Here is a 23,341-nt window from a genome sequence, read left to right on the forward strand (position 1 = left end):
CAGCCTTTAAATTAATCAAACCAATTTATCTTTGTAAGAGGCCCAGTCTTGGTAAGAAAATATCTTCTCAGAAATATGTTGCATAATTTACTATACTATTAACTATGGAGTAGATGAACTATGGCTATTAACTATACAAAGTTTAAATCCAAGGTCGATGGAGGCTTGCAAAATTTGAATAACCTTATGTAATGTACTTAAATAGGGCAGCTTAGTGGTGCAGTGAAGAGAGCATGGGCCTGAAGTCAGAAAGACCTTGGTTCAATCTGATCTCGGTCACTTACTAGCTGTGTAACCCTGGGTAAGTCATTTAATCCTATTTGCCTCAGTTTCCTCAGATGTAAAACGAGCTGGAGAAGGAAATGGCAAACCACTCCAGTATTTTTTCCAAGAGAAGTTCAAATGGGGCCATGAAGAGTTGGACATGACTGAAACTACTAAACAGCAATAATATACTTTTAAAGAGCTATAGTTTTACTAGGACTACTACTTTTTTGACCAATGTAGGCTGTAAGCCCTTCACAGTGGTTTCAAGAGTCATAGTGGACAAAAACATTTACCACATGATCACCAACCTTTTCCTCGTAAGTCTCCCCAAACTTAGCTACGCTTGTCCTTTGATAAGAAACAAAATCAACCAAAATCAGAATTTAAAACCTTTCTACTTAAGCTCACTTAAAACTTGTGTTCTGTAGGCATGTCCTTTGCCATGCCACAAAATGGCATTCTATATGGAAATGAGTGGAGGAAATTTTAATTTAGCCTGTTTTCCCCTGAAAATTACTTATATTTGTCCAAAGGAAAGAGACTAGGTTAAGTGACCTCTGGAAAGCACTTCCAGGTAGTTCATTTTATACTGTCTTAATATTCGCTTACAGTTTTAAAAATAATTTCTGCTTAAAAACAAATAAAAGAGACCAGCATAAACAACAGATCTGGCCTGATGTGAAAGGTTGAGCAATAACCAGTCAGTGACATGAAGCCTTTGTCTTTGTCTCTTAGGCCCTGAGAATACAGAGAGAAATGAAATAGTACCTGTCCTTACGGAGCTGGTGTAACATCAGAGAAGACAATATCTACATGTAAGAACAGGCCCCTTTCAGACTCTAGCACATTTATAGGCTACAAGAGTCTAGTAAGGGGAACAATAACCTACAAAAGCAGGGTCTATTCAGAATGCACTGACACCTAGTAGAGGACGGGATCTTTCCCATGAGCGAATCATTTTTCATGTAGTCTGAGTAAGCTCATTTGTAACTTATAAGGGATGGGCTACTTCGAGCAGTTCATTTATATATGAACATACTAGAAAAGACAATGAACTTGCTCCCACGTGATTTTTTTCCCAGCCATTCATTTGCATGGACTACAGGCCACAGACCAACAAGAGAAACTTACAGTTTAAAAAAATGGGGAACTCAACTTCAGAGCTAGTTGATTAATATTGGGCAAATGGCCATTGCCTGGTTATAGCCTACCCTGCAAAGATGAAGACTTGGGAAATGTGTGGCATGTTCACCATAAGTTAGGGTGAGGTCTCTGACTGAGAACCAAGAAGAATTATTAAAAAGATAAAGTGAAAATTCTGCTCCCCTCCTCCCTGGAAAATGCCAAGCCTCTTAACCAAGACTCTAATGGATAAGGTTCTAAGAGTATAGTAGTACTCCGGCCAATGTTTGCGGCTGGATGATTTGTCCAGGAGAGAAGTCATACTCTCAGAAGGGCAAGTCCTGTTGAGCTAACCAACCAGAAGAAACATCCATTAATATACTTAATAAACAGAGGAAAGATATTGAGGACAAGTGTGTAATCCTTATATGTGTGCTATACTGCAGTCATCTGCGCTTACTCTCCTTATGGGCAAGGTATGTTTTTGTGGGAGCATATGCCTTGAGTTATATTGGAAGGGAGTTTGTAATTACTGCTCTTGCTATGCCATTGGAATAAAAACCTTACTTAAAAGCTAAGCGAATCTATTGGCTAACTGTTCATGGGAAATATAGGTAGGCTCCTGGGATATAGTTTTACAAGTGATCACCCTCAGGGAACACTTGAACTTTCCAGTGTGAATATAAGTTTGAGGGATAGCCGGAAAGAGTGTTTATATAAGCCAGATATAAAATAGACACAAGGTGGCTTTGTGGGGAGGGCATTGGGAGCTGGGGGAATCAGGAAAGACCTCATGTAGAAAGTGATGCTTGACCTGAGTCCCAAAGGAGGATGGAAATTCTGAGACAGAAAGATGATGAGAGTATATTCCACTCATGTGGAACCCAAAGTTACAGTTGGAGTACCGTGAATGAAGAAAATATGAAATACTGACAGGCGCAACGTATCATATGAGTGGACAAATGGGTTAGGGATAGTCTAAGAAGGTTTTGAAAGGCCAAACAGGAAAGTTTTATTTGTTCCTCAGTTTTCTGAGCAAGGGATTGATATGGTCAGACTAGACAGACCTTCAGGAAAAATGACACTAGAAGCTACGTGGAGGTTGCATAGGATTGAAAAAAAGATTTGAAGCCAACAAGGATGCTCTTGTAATAGTCCAAGTACGAGATGATGAGGACCTGAACTAGGGTGGTGACTATATGGAGGGAGGGAAGGAGACAGGGGCAAGAGGCACGATTTGAAAACTTACCGGATACGTGTGATGAGACTGAAGAATTGGTGATCACATCATCTTTGCTCTCCAGGTTTGTGGAAAGATGACAGTGTTCTCAATAGAAACAGAGCAGTAAGTCAGCATTTATTAAGTACTTACTATATGTCAAACAGTGGGTGTATAAAGAAAGGTAAAAGTGCAGTCTCTTCCCCTGAGGAAGATCACACGTCAAGAGCTAGGTACACACAGGATCTATACAGAATAAGTAATCTGAAAGGGAAGGCAGCAACAAGGGCTGGGGGCACTGGGGTTTGAGCTGAAGATTAAAGGAAGCCAGGGGGGCAGGGCATCCAGGCATGGGGGGCAAGGAAAAGGGGAGTGTGTGGGAGATGAAGTGTTATGCTCAGCGAACTGAAAGCTTGCTTGTGTAGCTGAATCTCAGAGTACATGGAGTGAGGTATAAACAAAGACTGGAGAGGTAGGAAGTGTTTAAGTTACAGAGTTTTAAATGCAAATAGAGGACTTTGTACTTGATTCCAGAGGTAATGGGGAGCCACAGGAGCTCACTGGACAGAGGGGTGACATCTATGCTTTGGAAAAATCACCTTGGCAGAAAAGTGGAGTATGAGTTGGAGGGCGGAAAAAATTGGGGCAAAGGACACTAGTTAGAAAACTATTGCAGTAGTCCAGCCAAGAGGTTGCTGAGAGCCTAAAAAATGGTGGTGACTGTGTGAATGGGGAGAAGATGATATGTATGAGAGATGTTATAAAGGAAGAAATAATGATATCTGGAAGTGTATTGGGTGTATATTGGAAGTACAGTGTGTGAGAGTGAGAAGATGAAGATGTCACTGAGATCACAGGCCTGAATGACAAGGAGGATGGTGGTGCCCTCAGTAGTAATAAGAGAAGTTAGGAAGTGGGAAAAGTTTGAGAAAAAAGGTACTGAGTTCTGTTTTGGACATATTGATTTTGAGATATTTTAGTGACATCTAGTTTAAAATAGGCAGTTGGTGGGCCTAAAACTCAGGAGACAGATGAGGACTGAATATAGGTCTGGAATTCTTCTGCACAGTGATATTAATTTAACCCATGGGAGTTTATATGGTCACCAAGTGAGAGAATATGGGGAAGGGAAGAATAGAAGAAAGCCTAGGCCAGAAACTTGGGTTATAGCCTAACCTCAGTTAGGGATGCCGTTAAAATATAAACAGGGCATAAATAACCTTCTTAAATAAATATGAGGGGGAAAAACTGAAAAAACAACACCTTAAAATGGTGCCTTGATGCCAGTGTTCCATGTTGAGCAAGATATAACTGATGAAAATGGTAAAAACAGACATGAAAAGCTATCTATATGTTCATGTTATTCAAACACACGAAGGGGGAAATATGGTTTCGTAGCTAAGTAAATAATTCAAATCACCTAATTTGTGTAATTAAAGTGAATTTTCAGTAAATACAAACTAAAAGTACTAGCATATCAAGTTGATAGCAACTAAGATGCTCTCTTCTGGCAGGTACATGATACACAAAATGCAATGAAGCCTCCTCACTGTAAAACTGTCCTAGGTGTAGGTGCTATTTGTTCTATAGGTAAGTGTAATATAACAAGATCCCTTTCATAGTTCAGTAACTAAACTGCAAAGTCAGAGACATAGAATCTCAGACTTTGAAGAAATCTCAAAGACCATCATGAGCTGAAGAGTCAGTCATTCAATTTTTGCTTGAAGACAGTGAGGAGAAATTCACTACCTCCACAGCCAGACAATTCCACCTTTAACAGTTCTAATTGTTAGGAAAATGTTTTCTTGTCAAATTCACATTTGCTGCTCAACAGCTTTTATCCACTGCTCCTAATTCTGTATTCTGGAGCCACAGAGAACATATCTAATTCCTTTTCTCAAATATGTAAAGGCAGTTATGATATCCTCCCCTAAATCTATTCTGTTGCCAGCAAATGTCTGGTTTTTTTACATGATACCTGTAAGGAACGATCTCAGGCTTTTGACCTTCCTAGAGATGCATATAAGAGGCCTCCAATGAAAATGTCCTTATGAAAATGGGATACTCAGAACTTAACACAATTTTCTAGTTGTGCTACAACCAGAACAGAATACAGTGGAACTCTCAGTTCTGTGTAGGCTATTGAAATCTCCAAATCCTAATAATATTAAAGCTAGTGATCTAACTTGAGATTCACTTAAAAAAATTACAATAAAGCTGACTGTGTTTAATATTTATTAGCTATCTGTGGGGGGCAAAATTAGTTCTCCTAGGGATTTTGTAAAATAGAAATGAGGACTGAGTTGATACTTAAACTATGTATTTTGAATTTTCCTTATACTGAATTGCAAGTCATTTATAACCAAGTCTGAATTCATATCTCTAATGAGATATTTATAAAGTGCTTCATACAGAGCTTGGCACATAGAGGGCATTTGGCATTAATAAATGTTGTTCCCTTCCCTTTCTCCTTCATAGCCATGTAAATAAACACCAACTACATGTTGAATGAGTTGGTTGTCTTAAAAATTCAGTGGACCAAAAAAGAAGAGACTTAGAGATTTTATTTTTAGCCTCACAACTAAAATGAGGTCTTTCCATACCTTAGTTACTAAATTCCACATACGGGGTACAAGATGGACCTGTCATTGACTGAATTCCACTCTATAGCCAACAGTGTTATAATAAGATTCATATGCATATATTTACATACATATATGTGTATGTATATATCTACACACAATACATATACACACATGTCAGATATGTGTGTATATGTACATGCATGTATTGTGTTTATGTACATGTAAGATTGTGTGTGCATAAGATATATATTTCCACATGGGTTGTCTAAATAGGATTCACAGGTGACATGAAAAGATATCTCTGAAATCCAATCCGCCCCTCTCCAAATAAGAACTGAAGACAGCAGAAGGGCACTTACTTTACTTTAAAAAAATACATCTCATACCTATCAACAAAATCCTTTTTAAAACGATACATTTTATAAGCTAGCATCAGGTTATATGTTAATGATATGCTGCAGGCTGATGACATAATCAGACAAAACTTAAAACACTTTTAAATTTTCATTGAACAATTATTCGAGAGCAAAATAGGGCCCATCTCTAAGAGGTGTTATCACAATAAAATTATATTTGTCTCATCACAATAAAATTGTATTTGTCTCCTCAAAATATTATTAGTTTAGGGGTACATGTCTGGCTCTGAACAAAAACCAGTTACCTGGTTGGTAGCCCGTAGCTTACATTCACCCTCTTAATTCCTTCCTACTAAATGTTAGTTACAGAAATGGCTATAACAATTAACAAATAAGGAGTAAACTCATTTGTCCATGGAAACAGAAATCAGAGAAGGTGTACAATTAGATTATATCAGAAAGTAAATAATAATTATGAGTAAAGGTGATCTTTAGACGTGACCAAGAAAAAAACCTCAGCTAAAGAGATGTCTAAGAGGCAGGTCCCAAAATTTCATTCCACGAGAAACTATCCAAAGACAATAGGGAGACAAATAGGAAATCAGGATATGTTAAGAAGCTAGCTTCCCTAATATATCTGTAGCTTCCAAAGTCTTTTCCTACCCAAGAGTATCTCAAACCACCCTGTTTCATTCCCCTAATGCTCCAACCCAACTTCATCCCTCCTGTAGGTCAATATAGCACTGTGTCAGCACACTCTCCACTAACAGGAGTCAGCTTTCCCTCCATAAATACAGTAGCACACAAAGTACTCTTGACTTTTATAAAATTCCAGTTGTATAATCTATGTGTTTTTATGCATGTAGTGTGAATGTATGCATACATGTATGCCTGCATGTTCATATGTGTGTAATACAGCATGATCAAGAAGCTAGGAGATCAGGATTGGAGTTAGGCAGACCTAGATTTAATTTCTGCCTCTAACACTGGTAGCTGTATGACTATGGAGAGCTCATTTAACTTCTCAATGTCCCACACAAACTCTATTATTATAAGTTAAAGAGGAGGTGCCAGTATGCATGAATGGAGATAGTTCTCCATATCAGGAAAATCACAGATCCAGGCAAAATATGTGTACCTTATATTGGCAGGGGAGCTGCTGGGAAGGATAATTTTTCCCAGCTAAGAGGAAACTGTGAAACACCATGACAGGCAGGAGCCACACAACATGGGGAAGACTGGGATGGCAGATCTAGGTGAGAAGAGGAAGGAGCTGATCCCAAGTAAGGGTGCTGCTACCCTAAGAAGAATCATGAGCAAGGGAGATTTTTTTTTCTCACTGATGCACTTAAGGCATGATCTGTACAGACAAAATGTGTTATTTGTCTGAATGCTATCCCCTTGTTGGGACAGCTAGCAGTGCAGTAGCCAGTGTTGGGTCTTGGGTCAGGAGGACCTAAGTTCAAATCTGAACTCAGACTCTTACTAGATGTGTGACCTTGGGCAAGTCACTTAACCCTGGTTGCCTTGAGTTATTCATCTCTAAAATGGGTTGGAGAAGTGAATGACAAACCACTCCAGCATCTTTACCAAGAAAACCCAAAATGGGGTTATGAAGAGTTGTATGTGACTGAATAACAATGCTTTCTTTACCATGCTACTGGGACTTGGTGAATTTATTCATTCTTCATATCCACTCCTTCCTTGGCCATGATGCCAAATGGTTGATAAATGTCTCTTTTCTTCTCCCCTCCCTCCTCCTTCTCAACACTTAGGTTGTTCCCTTTAAAAAAGGTTATTTTTGCTATCACTCACTTCTGCTGATGGTTTTTAAGCCCAATTCTCTTTTTAAAAACCAGTTTATTCCTTTTATCTGTAGGTATCTTATTACTTGAGATCAGAGTGTGCAGAAGGGTTTAATTTTCCTAGATGATTCACACTAGGATTTTGCAGTTCTGTCACAGGGCATTAAAAGTCTTCTTTGAGGGCTATAGAGTCAGAGTTTAGTTTCATGAATGATCATATAACTCTCCCAAAATGAAATTTAAAACTTGAATTCAGGGCCCATTTAGATTTCCCATGGAACAATGACCCAATTGAAGCTATGGTGCCACTGATAGCTGGTCCAAGAAAGCAAGCTTCCCTCCTCTTCTTTTTACCTGCAGGAGGTAGACTGTTAGGAGTAACTAGGCCCCTTATGCTTCAAAAAACATCTAGTGTTACATGTGTATAGGGGAAGGAGATAAGTATTTGTATAGCACTCCCTATTTTCCTAAGTGTGTATGTAAATATATAGGCAGCCTGAGTTAAAGCCTTCTGTCTAGCCGTCACAGGCTATGGGACCCTGGGTAAGTCACATAAATGTTCACTGCCCTAGGCAACTCTCTAAGACTAAAAATTGTAGAATAGTTGCTTGTCTAAATTGGTAGAGGAATTTTCCTCATTCACAGGTCCAAATTCACATACACACACACACACACACACACACACACAAGCACATACATACACAAACACACCATTGTAAAATGAAGCACACAGCTCTTCCCCCCATACACACATATTCAATGCAACAGCACAAAAACTGGAATGATTTTTAATTATTAATTTAAAAAATACATCTCATACCTATCAACCACATTATTTTTAAAACAATACATTCTAATGGCATATTAATGATACTAATATTATCTTTAGGGTGATAACAATTAGAACTTACTAAAAACATCCCTAAATTCTCACTGAGCAATTATTCAAGAGCAAAATAGATCACACTGTGTTCTTGCAATTTCTACGTAGGGAATAAACAGGAAACCAGGCAAAACAAAGCGAAATTTTTGTTGTGTTAAGTACTTTCAGTTGTATCTAACACTTCCTGGACCCATTTGGGGTCTTCTTGGTAAATATATTAAGGTAGTTTGCCAGTTCCTTCTCCAGATCATTTTACAGATGAGGAACTGAGGCAAACAGGGTTAAATGACTTGCCCAGGGTCACACAGCTAGGAAGTGTCTGAGGATGCATTTGAACTCAGGTCTTCTTGACTCCAGACCCTCTTCTCTATCGACTGCATCACCGAGCTACCCCTAAACTGAAATTACCATTATCATTCATTTTCAGATAAGGTTTGACTACTTTGTTATGTTTTTCATCACCTGATTGCTTGATTGGTGTCAGAAATAGCTCTCAGATATTCCTTCAAGTAATAATAATTAAAGCAGTACTTCCGGATCTTATATCCTCGCCACCACTTCTGAATCTGTTTATATAAAAATATAAATTTTATTACATTCAATACTGTAGGGAAAATAATGGTGCTCAAATATTTATTATGTTGAATCAAAATAAAAATAAGCATGGATTGGAATTTATATCCAGTATAATCATGACTTCTCCTTTATAAAGTAGTACATTAGTTTGACCAAGGTTTTAATTTATTAAAAATATCAATTAGATAAAAAAGCAATTATTGAAGATTATCATGCATTCAAATGTTTTTTCTAATAACAGTTTCATAGTTTCTAAATTCCTAAATTAATCATTGAAAGTAAGGGGGAGGAGGAAAACTAATATTTCTGTACCACTATGTGCCGGGCACTTGGCCAAACACTTAATAATTACTATGTCATTTGATCTTCACAATAATGCTGGGAGGTGGGTACTATTATTATTGCTCCCATTATGCAAATGAAAAAACTGAGACAAACAGGGCTTAAGCAATATGCCCAATCACACAGTGACCAAGTGTCTGAGCCCAGATTTTAACTCAGGTTTTCCTGACTCCAGCTGGCCAGGTTCTCTATTCACTGCACCATCTAGCTGCCCCAGTAGTAACAAAGTGAATGCAGCAAAGATTAGAAGGGAAAATTAGTTAACAGAAGAGGGGGAGGAGGGAGGACAGAAATCTTTGTAGCAAGTTTTTGAAAAGGTCCTATTTCCAGGATATTGGGAATTGGTTAAGATTTGTAAGACTGAGTCATTCCTCAATTGATAAATGGCTGAAGGATATGAATAGTTTTCAAAGAAAGAAATCCAAACTATCAATAGCCATATGAAATAGTTGTCCAAATAACTAATAATTAGAGAAACATAAATTAAAGCAATTAAACAACTCTACTTTATATTCATCATATCGGCAAAACTGACAAAGGCAAAGGACAACTGGGAGGGGTTTTGGGAAAACAGTCATATTAATGCCCTATTGGTTGAGCTGTGAATTGCTATGGCCATCATGGAAAACAACTGTGCTCGGAGACACTAAACTGTGCGTACCTTTTGACCCAACAATACTACTACTAGGCCTATACCCCAAAGGCATCAAAGAAACAGCCAAGCTTGTCATCAGAGCAAACTCCGAGTTTCTCCATACTTGTTGACTTCCCATCCCTATGATTAGGTAGTTTCTAGCTCTGGTTACCTAATTCCTCTCATTCTGAGTGAGATCTGTAAAGGCTTCCAAAAATATTCTACTTCTCTTGGAATTTCATTCCTTTTCAGTTTAGCTTGACCCCTTATTAGCTTGATCCTGTCTTCTCGCTTCATTTTGAGAACATGCATGGCTCCAAAGAAATATGAGAAGACACCTCCTTCCCACTCCTTTATAAAAGTGGCAGATCCATCAGTGTGAAGTACTGTATATAATGTAACTTTTCACTGTATTGGTTGACTTTGCTGATTTTTTTCTCTTTGTTTTCTTTTTAAAAAAATTCTTTGTTATAAGAAATGTTTGTCTAGGAGGAGAAATTGGAGAGAAACAAGAGAAAATCTAGGCAATGCAAAAACAAAATATATCAGTAAAACCTATTACAAAATAAGAATAAATTTTAGTATAGAATTCTTTAAAGATATTTCTGCAATACCCAGGTGCCATCCCTGAGTAGACCAGCATGGGACACATACGGGAGGAACACCCTATTGAAATTTATCCACATTAAAGTGCCATCAGGCAATCATCAAGTGAAAAAAAAAAGACATAACAAGGTCTTTGTTTTGTGGTAGGGAACAGGTGAAGGGACTGGAGGGGGAGGGGCACATGAACTTAAAGTCAAAATAGATGATACGAGGAGTAAAAGTATAGAAAAAGGGATCAAAAGATACAGAAAAAAAGCTGGAAACTTCAAAACTTGCCATAAGGTTTTCCTGTTTATCTTTAACTCTGCAAAACCCCAAAAGGAGTATATGGAAGTGTTTGGATTTTTGCAAATTTATATGGTGATAGTTCTGTTTCACAATATTAATAATACATTTTAAGGAATAAATACTTGACAATAAGGCAGCATCTTTTCTTGAGGAGTCATTCAGGGAGACAATCAACACTATTACATGTTCTTTTTCCAAAGACTTGATTTATCTAACAAGATCTAATCTGATGCTGTATTATAATAAGGTGCTCCCCCTTATGACTGAACTTCTACTGCACTAACTATACTGCTTCCTTTAACAATGTGTATATGTTCTTGTACCACTGATATTCAAGTACTGTGTGCAAGACAGTGTAAATTTTTACAACGGTATTTCTTTTTGATTCCAAGGAGAATGAGTTAGTACTTCCAAAAAAATGACTGGTGTGCATGCCCTTCAAAGTAATTAGCAACTTTCAAAAGTGATTGGTACAAAACAATTATTATCATTGATCAGCACTGAATAGATAATTTTAAACAAAGTCATTGTGTGCTCAGCAGATTACAGCTTGTTAACGGGCAAGTTCTAAATGACCTCTTAAGCTAGTCAAATCAATGATGCATATTCCTCATTAAGTAACATCAAAATGTAAGTGGTCTTATAAATAATGTTTATTTTAAGCACTAAAACAAATGGCAAAACCTTGATACACCAAAAGCCATCTGCTTATAGAAAGATTCCCTCCTTCACTGACTTTAGTTTTGTGGATAAAAATTCATACTCCCTAACTCAAGTGAAAGCAAAAAAGCATCCTTCCAATGCTAAAATTATTAAAGTAGAAAATTATTCTTTAGCAATAAAAACTAATATTTACAATAACAGGTACAAGGTCAAAACCAACAATAAGGGATCAAATGGTAGGTCTCTCTCTTTCTCTCTCCCTCCCTCCCTCCTTCTCTCTCTCTCTCTCTCTCTTTCTCTCTCTCTTTCCTCCCTTTCTCTCTCCCTCCCTTCCCCCCCTCTCCTATTGATTGCTGAACTCCATCTCAAATTGATTTTCTGTGACTTCTTTTCCCCTTCAAGAAAAATTTTGAAGGTAGTGGTGGGGTAGTGGTGGCAGCAGAGGAGAACATGAAGGAAGAAGAAAGAAAACTTCTGATTTCTAAATCTTCATGAGTAAAACCCTTGTTGTTGTTTAGTCATTCAATCATGTTCAGCTTTTTGTGACCCCATGGACCAGAGCATGCCAGGCCTTCTATCTTCCCATTAACTCTTGAAGTCTGTCCAAGTTCATGTTTCTTGCTTCCATGACACTATCTAATCTTCTCATCTTCTGCTACCCACTCTTCCTTTCATTTTTCCCCAACATCAGGATCTGTTTCAATGAGTCCCATCTTCTCATTATGGGGCCAAAGTAAGCTGCAGCTTCGGTATGTGACCTTCCACTGAGTAGCCAGAATTAATTTCTTCAAGTATTGACTAATTTGATCTCCTTTCTGTCCAAGGGACTCTCAAAAGTCTTCTCCAGCACCACAATTCAAAAGCATAGATTCAATCAACTTTCCTTACAATTCAACTCTCACAGCCATACATTGTTACCAGAAAAAGCATAGCTTAGACTACAGGGGCCTTTGTCATCAAGGTGATATCTCTGCTTTTTAGTATGTTGTCTAGATTTGCTATTGTTTTCCTTCCAAGGAGAAAGAATCTCTTAATTTCATGGTCATGTCCACTGTCTGCAGTGATCTTTGAGTCCAAGAATATAAAATCTGCCACTGCTTCTATTTTTTCTATTTGCCTGGAAGTAGTAGGGTTCATTGCCAAGATTTTAGTTTTTTCTTTCTTTTTTATGTTAAGCTGACTAGGTCAAATAGCTTTATGTTTGTTTCTTCTTAATTTAGATCAGAAAATGGTGTAGAGAGAGGTGGGGAACCTGTAGCCTTGAGGCCACATGTAGTAGTGGTGTAGTACTAAGGTTCAGAGGGCATGGGTTTGAATCCCAGACTAGCCACTTTCTAACTGTGGCATTTTGAGTAAGGAAATTCATCTCTCTGGGCCTCAGTTCCCTCATCTTAAAATTGAGGCCATTAAACTAGATGACTTCCAAGACTCCTTCCTGTTCTGCATCTATCATCCAATGATTTTATGTATTAAGACATCATCAGAAATATCAAAGGCTTGTGAGGAACTTTCACAAGAAAATATTTCCAGAGAAAACCAAGACAAAAGAAATAACAGGAAGAAACATTGGGAGATGGAGAGCAATCTGATCCAAGCACCTTGAAGTTGTAGAGTTCTAGTTCTTTTTTAAAAAACAATTATTTATTAAGTATTTTATTTTTCCCCAGTTACTTGTAAAAACAATTTTTAAACATTTGTTTTTAAAACTTTGAGTCCCAAATTCTCTCCCTTCCTCCCTTCCCACCCTGCTCCCTTCACTGAGAAGGCAAGCAATTTGATATAGTTTGTACATGTGTAGACATGCAAAACATATCCATAATAGTAAGGTTGTGAAAAAAACTCAAGAAAAATATTTAAAAATTTAGAAAAAAAGGTGCTTCAATTTGTATTCAGTAGGAAGGGATGATATCTAAACAATAAAATTAAGGGGTGAGAGAGGAATATATTGGGAGGAGCAGGGGAGAAATGGAATGGAGCAAATTATCTCTTATAAAAGAGGCAAAAAAAGTTTTTTTCAATGGAGGGGAAAAGAAAAGAGGTGAGAGGGAAAAAGTGAAGCTTACTCTCATCACATCTGGTTTAAGGAGGGAATAACATGCACACTCAATGGTATGAAAATCTATCTTACACTACAGGAAAGTATGGGAGAAGGAGATAAGTGGGCTGTGGAGGGGGATGATAGAAGGGAGGGTAAATGGGAGGAGGGTGTAATTAGAAGTAAACTCTTTTGGGGAGGGACAAGGACAAAAGAGAGAATAAATGGAAGACAGGATAAGATGGAGGGAAATATAGTTTTTCGCAGCATGGCTATTATGGAAGTCTTTGCAAAACTACACATATATAGCCTATATCGAATTTCTTGTCTTCTCAGTGGGGATGGGTGGGGAGGGAGGAAGGGAGAGAAGTTGGAATTCAAAGTTTTATAAATGAATGTTGAGAATTGTTTTTGCATGCAACTGGGAAATAAGAAATACAGGTAATGGGGTATAGAAATCTATCTTGCCCTACAAGAAAAGAGAGATGATGGGGATAAGAGAAGGGGTGTGTGTGTGATAGAAGGCAGGGCAGTTTGGGGGAAGGGGTAATCAGAACACTTGGTGTCTTAGGGTGGGGGGAGGGAAAGATGGGGAGAAAATTTGGAACTCCAAATCTTGTGGAAATGAATGTTGAAAAATAAAAATAAATAAATTTTAAAAAAGAAATTGGAAAAAAAATCGGTATTCAGGCACCATCAGTTCTTTCTCTAGAGACAGATAGCTTTTTTCATCATAAGTTCTTCAGAGTTGACTTGGATCTTTGTACTGCTGAGAATAGCTAAGTGCACTGAAAATGCATTTTTGCTTATCGTTAATATAATTTTGCTTCTTAATGGAAAGATCTTTCTCTTCCTGCTTAAATCACATGGAAGCCTGAGTCAGGAGTCTAAGTCACATGGAACAGAAAGGGGTAGAGCAGGAAGAAGCAGAGCTAGAGCAAAGCTGAAAGGAAGTTAAAAAGTAGTCAGAAGTAGGAAGGATGCAGGTTAGCACGCAGCTGTCTAGCATGAGTGACAGAGCTTGTTTGTGATTTTGTTTAAGGGAGCTGGTTTGTGGGAAGTCTAGCAGGGGGAAGGCTTGAGGCTAGTGTTACCCTCTGCATTGTTACTGTGTATAGATGTCTTTGTTACTATGATGGATTTGGCTTTCTGGAGTCTGAATAAATGTTTTGGGTCTGTCTTCCATGTGAAGAGTCTGTTGTATTTAGCAATCCACACTGTGCCAGCATGTTCAAATTTGTCATAGGCGCTGTGAATACCGCATTGGCATTACACTAAGTTGCTCCCAGCTGATCATCTCACAATAGTGCTGTTACTCTGTATGCAGGACGTTTCACTTTGCATCAGCCCAAGTAAGTTTTTCCAGGTTTTTCTGAGACCGTCCTGCTCATCATTCCATCATTTCATATAACACAATAATGTTTCATCATAATCACATACCACTTGTTTAGCCATTCCTCAACTGATGGGCATCCCCTCAATTTCTAATTCTTTACTTCCAGAAAAGAGCTTGTGTGTGTGTCCTTTTTCTATGGGTAGTTTTCCTTTTTGTTTTTTATCTCTTTTGAAATATAAACCTAGTAGTGGTATTGCTAGGTCAAAGGGTATGCCTGGTTTTATAGACCTTTGGGCATAGTTCCAAATTGCTCTGCAGAATGGTTGAATCAGTTCATAACTCCACCAATAGTACATTAATGTCTCATTTTTTCCACATCCCCTCCAACGTTTGTCCTAATAGCCAATCTAAGAGGTATGAGGTAGTACCTCAGAATTGTTTTAATTTGTATTTATCCAATCAACAGTGAGTTAGAATATGAAGTTTTAGTTCTTGAGAAGAGAGTGTTTTCCGGGTCCAAGCTTTCTGATACAGTCTAGACCTCATCAATAACAGCAAAGAAACCAGGGTTTCTATGATCTTCTCATGTCTATGCCAAGAAACCCAGAATACCTTGTGCTACCCTGCCCTAATATCCTGTCTGCCATGACCAATACTAAGTGTATTGGATTAGGTAGTTTTGAGAAATAGGTGGTAAAAGTATTGACTGCTTAATTTTAATTCCTTGCTACTTAGATTCTATTTTTTTTTTTGCATTACATATCATTTTCTTATTTGGTAGACATGGGAAGATTTAAAGGAAAATAGATGTCCAGGATCATACAGTTCTTTGGTTCTATCCTATTCAGTATCTTTGTCAGACTTGGATGAAAATTCAGATGACATATTTATTAAATTTATGGAAGTCACAAATCTGGGAATGGTAGATAATACACTGAATGTGACTTTAACAGGATACAAAAAGATCTCAACTAACTAGAACAATAAACAGACTAAATCTAACAAGATAGAAAGTCACAGGGATAAATGTAAATTGTTTTGCACTTACCTTAAAAAAGCCAATTGTACAAACTGAGCTATAAAGGGTAAATCAGATTTTTTGTAAAGAGATCTGGCCAGATAGTTCATGAGAAAATTATTTTCTAGTGTCAAGTCAGTGAACCAACAGTTTCATTTGCCAGTGTGAAGTATTAGAAAAAGGAAGCTAATTTCTAGACCAACAAAACTTCTGATCTTTGTATTTAGCTGTGTGGATATACTACAGAAGAGGACAACTCTTCAGTGCTTTCAAGTCGTCTTTATGAGTTGCTGTAGTCAAACTTCAACACTATGCAGCCAAATTTGTAATGACACTAGCTGAACTTAGGCTATTATTTGGTCAAAATCCATGAAGTTGCTCTGTAGAAACCATACTCAGTCTTTTCAGCTTGGGAGAACCCAGCGAAGTTTGCAGTCTACTGAAGTAGTCTTCAAGAAAATTAGATCACCTCTGTACCATACTGAATCATAAGAATAGATTGTTAGTGGTTGGTCCAGGAAAAAGTAGGTCCACTATAAATTGGTCCTGGTTTAATAACTTCTAGATTATTGCATTCAGTTCTGTGCTCCACATTTTATGAGGTATATTGAATAATTGTAGCATGGCCAGTGGAGGCTGCCCAGGATAATGAGAGGACTTGAAACTCTGCCATATACAGAATAGTTGAAGGAATTAGGAATATTTAGCCTAGAGAATAGAAGACATGGAGAAAGTTAACTATTTTCAAATATGTGATGAGTTATTATGTGAGAGAGGGATAATTTTGATTCTGTATGACCTAAGTTACAGGTCAGTAGGTTGGGTCCAATATAAGAAGGAACAAAATGCAATTAGAGCTATCTAAAAAGGGTTGCCTCATGGAATAATGTGGTCTTTGCCACTAGGAAAAAATCAAGTTGAATGATACTTGTCAGGAATGTTTTGCCTTTAAAACTTATATATTTGGTAGGATTTGGAGCCTGTATGACTTTCCATTTCTTCTCTTAAAAGAAGCTTTATTTCTTATATCTAGGGTATTTCTCTTACTACATCTTAGAAACACAACATTTAAAACACATACATTTATATGATTTATATCTTGCCATAATTGTTAACAATGCTCTGATTATTTAGTATAACTTTAACTTTTTAACTATATGATATTTCCTCTCCTTACCATCAGCATATCAATCAAGTTTATATTATTCTAGTTTGCTCATTTTATTAAAAGCAAATTCAGAGCACAATTGACTTTTCATTTGTTTAACAAGTGAAGAAATATTTACCCTGACAGCCATTTCATTGTAGAAATTCATCTTCATAGTCAAATATGCTGTCTGTGAATCAAGAAAAAAAGAGATGGCATACATTTCAGTTACACAAAGACAGTGCTCTTATTTTTACATATAAAAGATAAGAATCTTTATACATAATACATAATAAGAGTTCTAGGCTTAGAGAGAATAAAATCAAACTTTGTATTGAAGAGATAGGCTTCCTAATACATAATGCAGGCTTAACCAGAAAAATCTATGGTAGTCAAACTAGGAGCTAATGGAGATATATGATCATAAAATGCTCTCCGCTGAGTTTGATAATCAATGGTGCTCTACTGAGAATAGAATAACAAAGCAGAAATATTCACAAGTGCTGGTGACATGTAGTATTGTATGATTTATTCACTGGGGTTCTTTTAGCCAAAACTCACAGAAACATAAAAGGAATTCATATTTCAAGACGTCTGGTTTAATGAAAAATTCAAAGAAATGCTGTCTTCAGTCGAAATCGTTCAAGGATACGGATGCAGTGATGGAGCAAAATTGTGCCTTCCAACCATCTGTACAAAATGTTATGTACTTAGCTGCCTCCTGAGTAATCCTTGGGAATTTTGTTTCATTTAATATTCATTTTAACATCATAAAATCAAAAATACACTGATATCATGTTATGGTGAATCCCCTGATATAGAACACTTCCTAAACTCCTCCCTTCTTTCTAGTAAAATCAGATCTTCCTACTGGCGTAAAAACAAATCATTGGTATTGTGAATATTCATTTGGTAACATAAGTTTTTCTAATGGCCATATATCCTTAAACTAAGTCTCAACATCTGTTCCACCTTCTAATTACAGATATTAAATTAACATAATTCACAAATGTATCATAAAAAGTAAGACATAAGTAGTTAAACTCTTGTGTATGTCCTTTGGAATGCTATAACAACTTCACACATTTTCTTCATTCAGTTTCTGCTCACTCAACAAATTAAATGTCTAGTATGTTTCTTAGGTGGAAACAATCAGAGGGGGAAGGCTTTAACTCTTATACTGGGGTTCTCCCCCACAGCAAGCAAGAATTCACTGTAAAAGGGTTTCACTATAATTAGTGTTATTTGAATTGCCTGGTCTGATCGAAAGCAAATTGTCTGTGGAGAGCAGCAGGACTGGATTATTTATCAACAGTCTGGGCAATTAAGAAACAGTTGGCTGCAATATGTTATTTACAAATGAACACAATGATGCTACTTCATTTTAAATTCTCTTTCTTCATTACATCAAGGAAAGCATAATTCTTGTAGCTTAATTAAGGTGAATTTAAAATACTCCTTTAATATTGCATTACTTCAATTAATATTATAGCAAGCATGGAAAAAAAACAACCCATGAAATATTTTTAAAAGAGGAAGCTTGTTGGAAATCTGTGGTTATTTGTATTTTTTAAAGTTGTGTAATGCAAAACAAAACAAAATAACTTAATAGCACTTTGTTTCGTCCTTACCAGAGCTTACCATGCTAACTTAAATTCCAATGTGCATGCACATATGTGCATTTGTGCATGTGTGTGTGTGTTCATTCACAGAGGGTAATATGCAACATTTTGGTGTTTTAAATGTAAAAGTCCAAACACTGAAAGCTCTTAAATTCAGAAAAGTATAAAATGCTCTCATATTCTATACTACTATGACTAAAAGGAGATATGACCTTGGAACTTTGAAATTCTGATTTTTCCTGTGCTTATAGATTGAAAAGGAAATTTTATTTCAATATATCCTTCTAATATCACCTGGTACCATCACAGGATAAAACAAATATCTTCATATAGTTCTTTACCACAAATGCTTTGAGATGAAGGCTGCTTTGGAGAAAAATAATTATTAACTTTATCGGATAAAAGGTGAGTTGCTCTAAGTAGGGAATCATTCAATTACCATTCCAGAGACAACTCTGACTAAAAGGAAAGAGAAACGAATAGACAAAATGCTTCCCCCTCTGAAGCTTAACAAAATTGTATCAAAGTTTAAGCAACCTAATTCTAGGGAACAAAAAGCAGGAAAGACAAGTAACAACTACATTTCCTTATCGTCTATCAGCTTAGCAATCTATTCAAAAAAGAAACTGGCTAGTCTAGCACTGGTTGGTCTAGCACAATCTGTTCCTGTTATATTGGGAGCTCCTTGAGAGTAGGAACTCCTTTTTTTTTTTTTTTTTTTTTTTCTTTGTATCCCTACTGCTTATCACGGTGCCTGGTACATGATAAGTGCATAATAAATGCCTATTAACTGACTGACTAATGAAGCCATGATAGATATCAGGAACACTACTTCTACTTCCTGACTCTGTAGTAAAAATTGTGGTAGGAATGAGAGAAATAAGAAGAACTTGAGCTGAATAAAGAGAAGGAAATCATGTGGACGGTTTGGAGAGGTATACACTAGTGAAGGAGGTCAGAAGTTGAATCTGGGGAGGAGAAAATTTGGTGAAACTTCGGAGAAAATGAGGAAAAATTAATAGAGAAAAAGCTCTAGGTACAAATATTGATCCATATTCTAGTTTCAGGTTGAAAGTTGAATTGGATACTGGACATTTAAGGAGAATAAAAAAGATTAAGGAGGCATAATGCAGATCAAGACAAAATGAGCAATTCTGATTATATAAAAATTTAAAAGTTTATGCCCCAAATTAAAAACAGAGCTTCAGCTGCAAGAAGCTCTTAGACTTAGCTAAATAAAATAACATTTTTGCTAATTCAAAATGTTATTTCTATTCTTTCTGTCATATATAATGGTAGTGACAAAAGGTATCCTTTATCACCAGTCTATTAGGAAAGATTATAGCATTTTAGATAGATAATTCTGTTCATATTAAAAACAGATTCTTTTATTTTTAGGATTTCTATCACTTTTTAAAAAATGGCCATTTTACTAATTTTTTATTTGATATCTTTATATTAAGTCTTACTGATGGTGTATATATATTTCTGCCATATCCCACCCTAGTATGGAAATAAATCCTGTATCTGTCTCGTGGGGTTTCATAAAATGCCTTTTTTTCTCTCATTTTTCACAAACTGTTTAGGTAGCAGAGCAAGTAGGAGGGGTAGTGAACAGTATTAGGCTTGGAGACAGGAAGATCTGGTTACATTTCGGTTTCAGACACTTACTAGTTCAGTTGTAAAATGTGATCTCCATCTGTAAAACCTAATTCATAGATACTGAAACACTTAAAGTGCAGTATTGATGGCAGAGGGTATCCAGCCCAGGAGGAGTAACTAAACAAAGCAGGTGATGGCGAATGAAGAGAGACACCTGGAATTTTGAGCATTCTATGATGGAACACTATGAGAATTTTTTTGCTATGCCCTCCAGGTCTCCACTCAGAGGGGAAGAAGCAACTGAGAGTACTGATGATGGAAGTTAATCTAGAAAAGTGAGATTTTGGATCTCAGATTCTTCAGTTATGCTCCTGTGGTATTAAGGAGCTAGAACAATCACTGAAGCCATCATTCCTGGAAGTTAAAATGGACCAGCTATCTCCATTGGCATTTTCTCTTGCACCTTCACCAGAAAGCTGCAAGGGGAGCTGTCTCTATCTGTTCCTAGCCACCACCATTAATGTTATATTGAACTAAAGCAATTTGGCTTCTTTGCCCAACAGAGAGCAGGTCCAGAAAATCCAGCTGTGGAATTGAGTTTAGTTACAGATAAGTAGGTCTAGGGAGCCCAGCAAAGTGACATGCCCAACAAAGATATTCCATCCAAGGACAGCAGAACAGAAAACCTAGAGGGGTCCTAAAGTGCCAAAAGTGTGACTTAGTGTAGACTTGTGTTCCCTGTGTCCGTGCTTCTCTACTAGAGTATTCTTCGTGTGTGTCCATTTTTCTCACTGTTGTTACACATATTTGTGGAATAACATGCCTACATTTATGGGGGACATGTTTTGTTCCTAGTTCATGCTATGTCGTTCTGGTAAATGCCTTCATTTCAAGTTAAATATGTCAAACATCACATTATGGAAGGTGAAAATACAGAGGATGAGTGGGGAGGAGGGCAAGCTATAAATTAGGACTGTAGATTCACAGGATATTTCAAACCTAAGAAAGTCACCCAATGGTGTACTCAACAAACATGACCCAGCAAGAACCACCACAACTAGCATTTATATGGTATTTTAAAGTTTGCAAAGCACTGTACATATATTATTCCATTTGATCCTCATAACAACCCTGTGATGTAGCTGCTATTATCAGCCCCATTTTACAATTTTACAAATTGGGAAACTAAATGTTTCTTTACATTTTAGTGCTTTTCTTATAAGCAGCAACTTATTGGATTTTGCTTTCTAATTTATTCTGTACCTTCTTCCATTTTATTCACAGGTTCATTTAATATTCAAGGTGTAACTACAAATTTAGTCTCCATATAATTCTGCTATATTTTTTTCTATGACCTGTTATTACACTGATATTCTTATTCAATCCCCATTAACTCTTACTGAGGGAATTCTGAGTGGAAAAAAAAATGCCCTCTACTAATGCAGATCAGGATCTTCTGCAAGTAATATTTTTATAGAATTTCCTCCGGTACTAAGAGTTTCAGTAACTTAATTAGTTAAGTATTCAATGTGTGTCAGTGAGAAGACTTGAACCTGTGTTGCCCAGACTCCAAGGCTATCACTCTATCCAATATGCCATAATGCTTTCCTTTTCTTTTCAATACTTAATACATATGAATCAAATGACACAGCTTCTAAATACTTGATGGAAAAACTAAATAAGTTATGAAGAGAAATAAAACTATAATAGTAGGGAATCTCAATCCATTAATATCAGACCTAGATAAATCTAACAAAAGAAAGAAATTGAGGAACTGAATAGAAATTTAGAAAAGTTGGATGACATATACCTGATGAATATTAACGAACAGAAATAGAAAAGATAACATATACGTATATATATATCTATATATAGACATATATAAATATTTATGTGAGTGTGTGTATATGCTATGCATGACATATTTTCAAAAACTGATTACAACAAGCCATAAAAACAAGCCATTTTTACAAAAATGTAAAAATACTATACACGTCCTTTACTAACCACAATTTTATAAAAATTATATTAAATAAAAGGTTACTAAAAAGTATTGAAAGTCTACAGGAGACTAAAAAATTGTTAAAAATTGCTGTGTTCAAGAACAAATCATAGAATTGATAAAGAATATCATTAAGAGTAATGATAACAATGAGATCACATACTGAAATTTTTGGAATACCACCAAAGTAGCTGCTAGGGGAAAATTTCATTACTATAAACACTTTATTAACAAAAAAAGTAAATAAATAGTACAATTAACCAGCAATGCAATTAAAAATGCTAAAAAAAAAAATACAACAAAATAAAAAAAATCCAATTAAAACCAAATTTGAAATCAAGATAAAGAAGAAATCAATAAAATTGAAAACAAAAAACTCAATATGTTAATAAATAAAAATAGTTGTTTTACTGGGGGAAAATTATAAAATACCTAATTTAGTTATTGAATGTAATTTTTATTGCATTATGGCCAGAAAAGAATACATTCATGTTTCTGCTTTACTTCATTTGTTTGAGAAGGTTTTATATCCTAATACATGGTCAATTTTTATGAAAGGTGTCATATACAGTTGAGAAAAAGGTATATTGATTTCTATTCACACTCAATTTTTTCCAGAGATCATTCTAATTTTTCTATGATTTTATTCATCTCCTTAACTTCTTTCATATTTATTTTATGGTTGGATTTATCTAGCTCTAAGAGAGGAAAGTTGAGTTCTCCCATTAATGTAGTTTTACTGTCTATTTCCTCCTGTAATTAATTTAACTTTTCTTTCAAAAAGTTGGATGCTATGCCATTTTTACTTATAGGTTGAATATTGTTATTTACTTCATTGTCTATGGTTCTTTTTATCTCTTTTAATTTGCTTTTAAAAGCATTTAACTTTATATGCATCTTAATATTTGAAGTGTGTTTCTTATAAACAACCTATTATTTAATTCTGGTTTCCAACCCATTCTAATATTTGCTATTTGCTCACATTTTATGGGTGAGTTCATCTCATTCACATTCACCATTTTTATCCTGCTCCTCCTCAAAACTCTGTTTGGTTCTGACTATTGCTTCCTTTAATCTGCCATCTCTTTTACAACACCCTGCCCCTTCTCTCATTTCTTTCCCCTATTACTTAACTGTTGGTTAAGATAGATGGGGGGGGGGGGGTAAGAAAGAGAGAGAGAGTGAGAGAGAGAGAGAGAGAGAGAGAGAGAGAGAGAGAGAGAGAGAGAGAAT

General features: G+C 36.2%; 1 protein-coding gene across 2 annotated transcripts in view; it reads right to left on the minus strand.

Moving 5' to 3' along the window:
* The window catches only part of SPATA17 (spermatogenesis associated 17), a 270,751-nt gene that overhangs the window by 179,662 nt on the left and 67,748 nt on the right, over positions 1 to 23,341 (minus strand). For both annotated transcript variants that reach the window (XR_011975479.1, XM_072647825.1), the window contains exons 4-5: positions 17,022 to 17,072; positions 8,700 to 8,803 (exon numbers count right to left, since the gene is read on the minus strand). Coding sequence is in view for 1 of the 2 variants with exons in the window: in XM_072647825.1 (XP_072503926.1) it covers positions 8,700 to 8,803; positions 17,022 to 17,072 (155 nt within the window). In the remaining variant the exon portion in view is untranslated. The remainder of the gene's footprint in view (positions 1 to 8,699; positions 8,804 to 17,021; positions 17,073 to 23,341) is intronic.

This window comes from Notamacropus eugenii, chromosome 2 (assembly GCF_028372415.1).
Source record: "Notamacropus eugenii isolate mMacEug1 chromosome 2, mMacEug1.pri_v2, whole genome shotgun sequence".
Lineage (NCBI taxonomy): Eukaryota > Metazoa > Chordata > Mammalia > Diprotodontia > Macropodidae > Notamacropus > Notamacropus eugenii.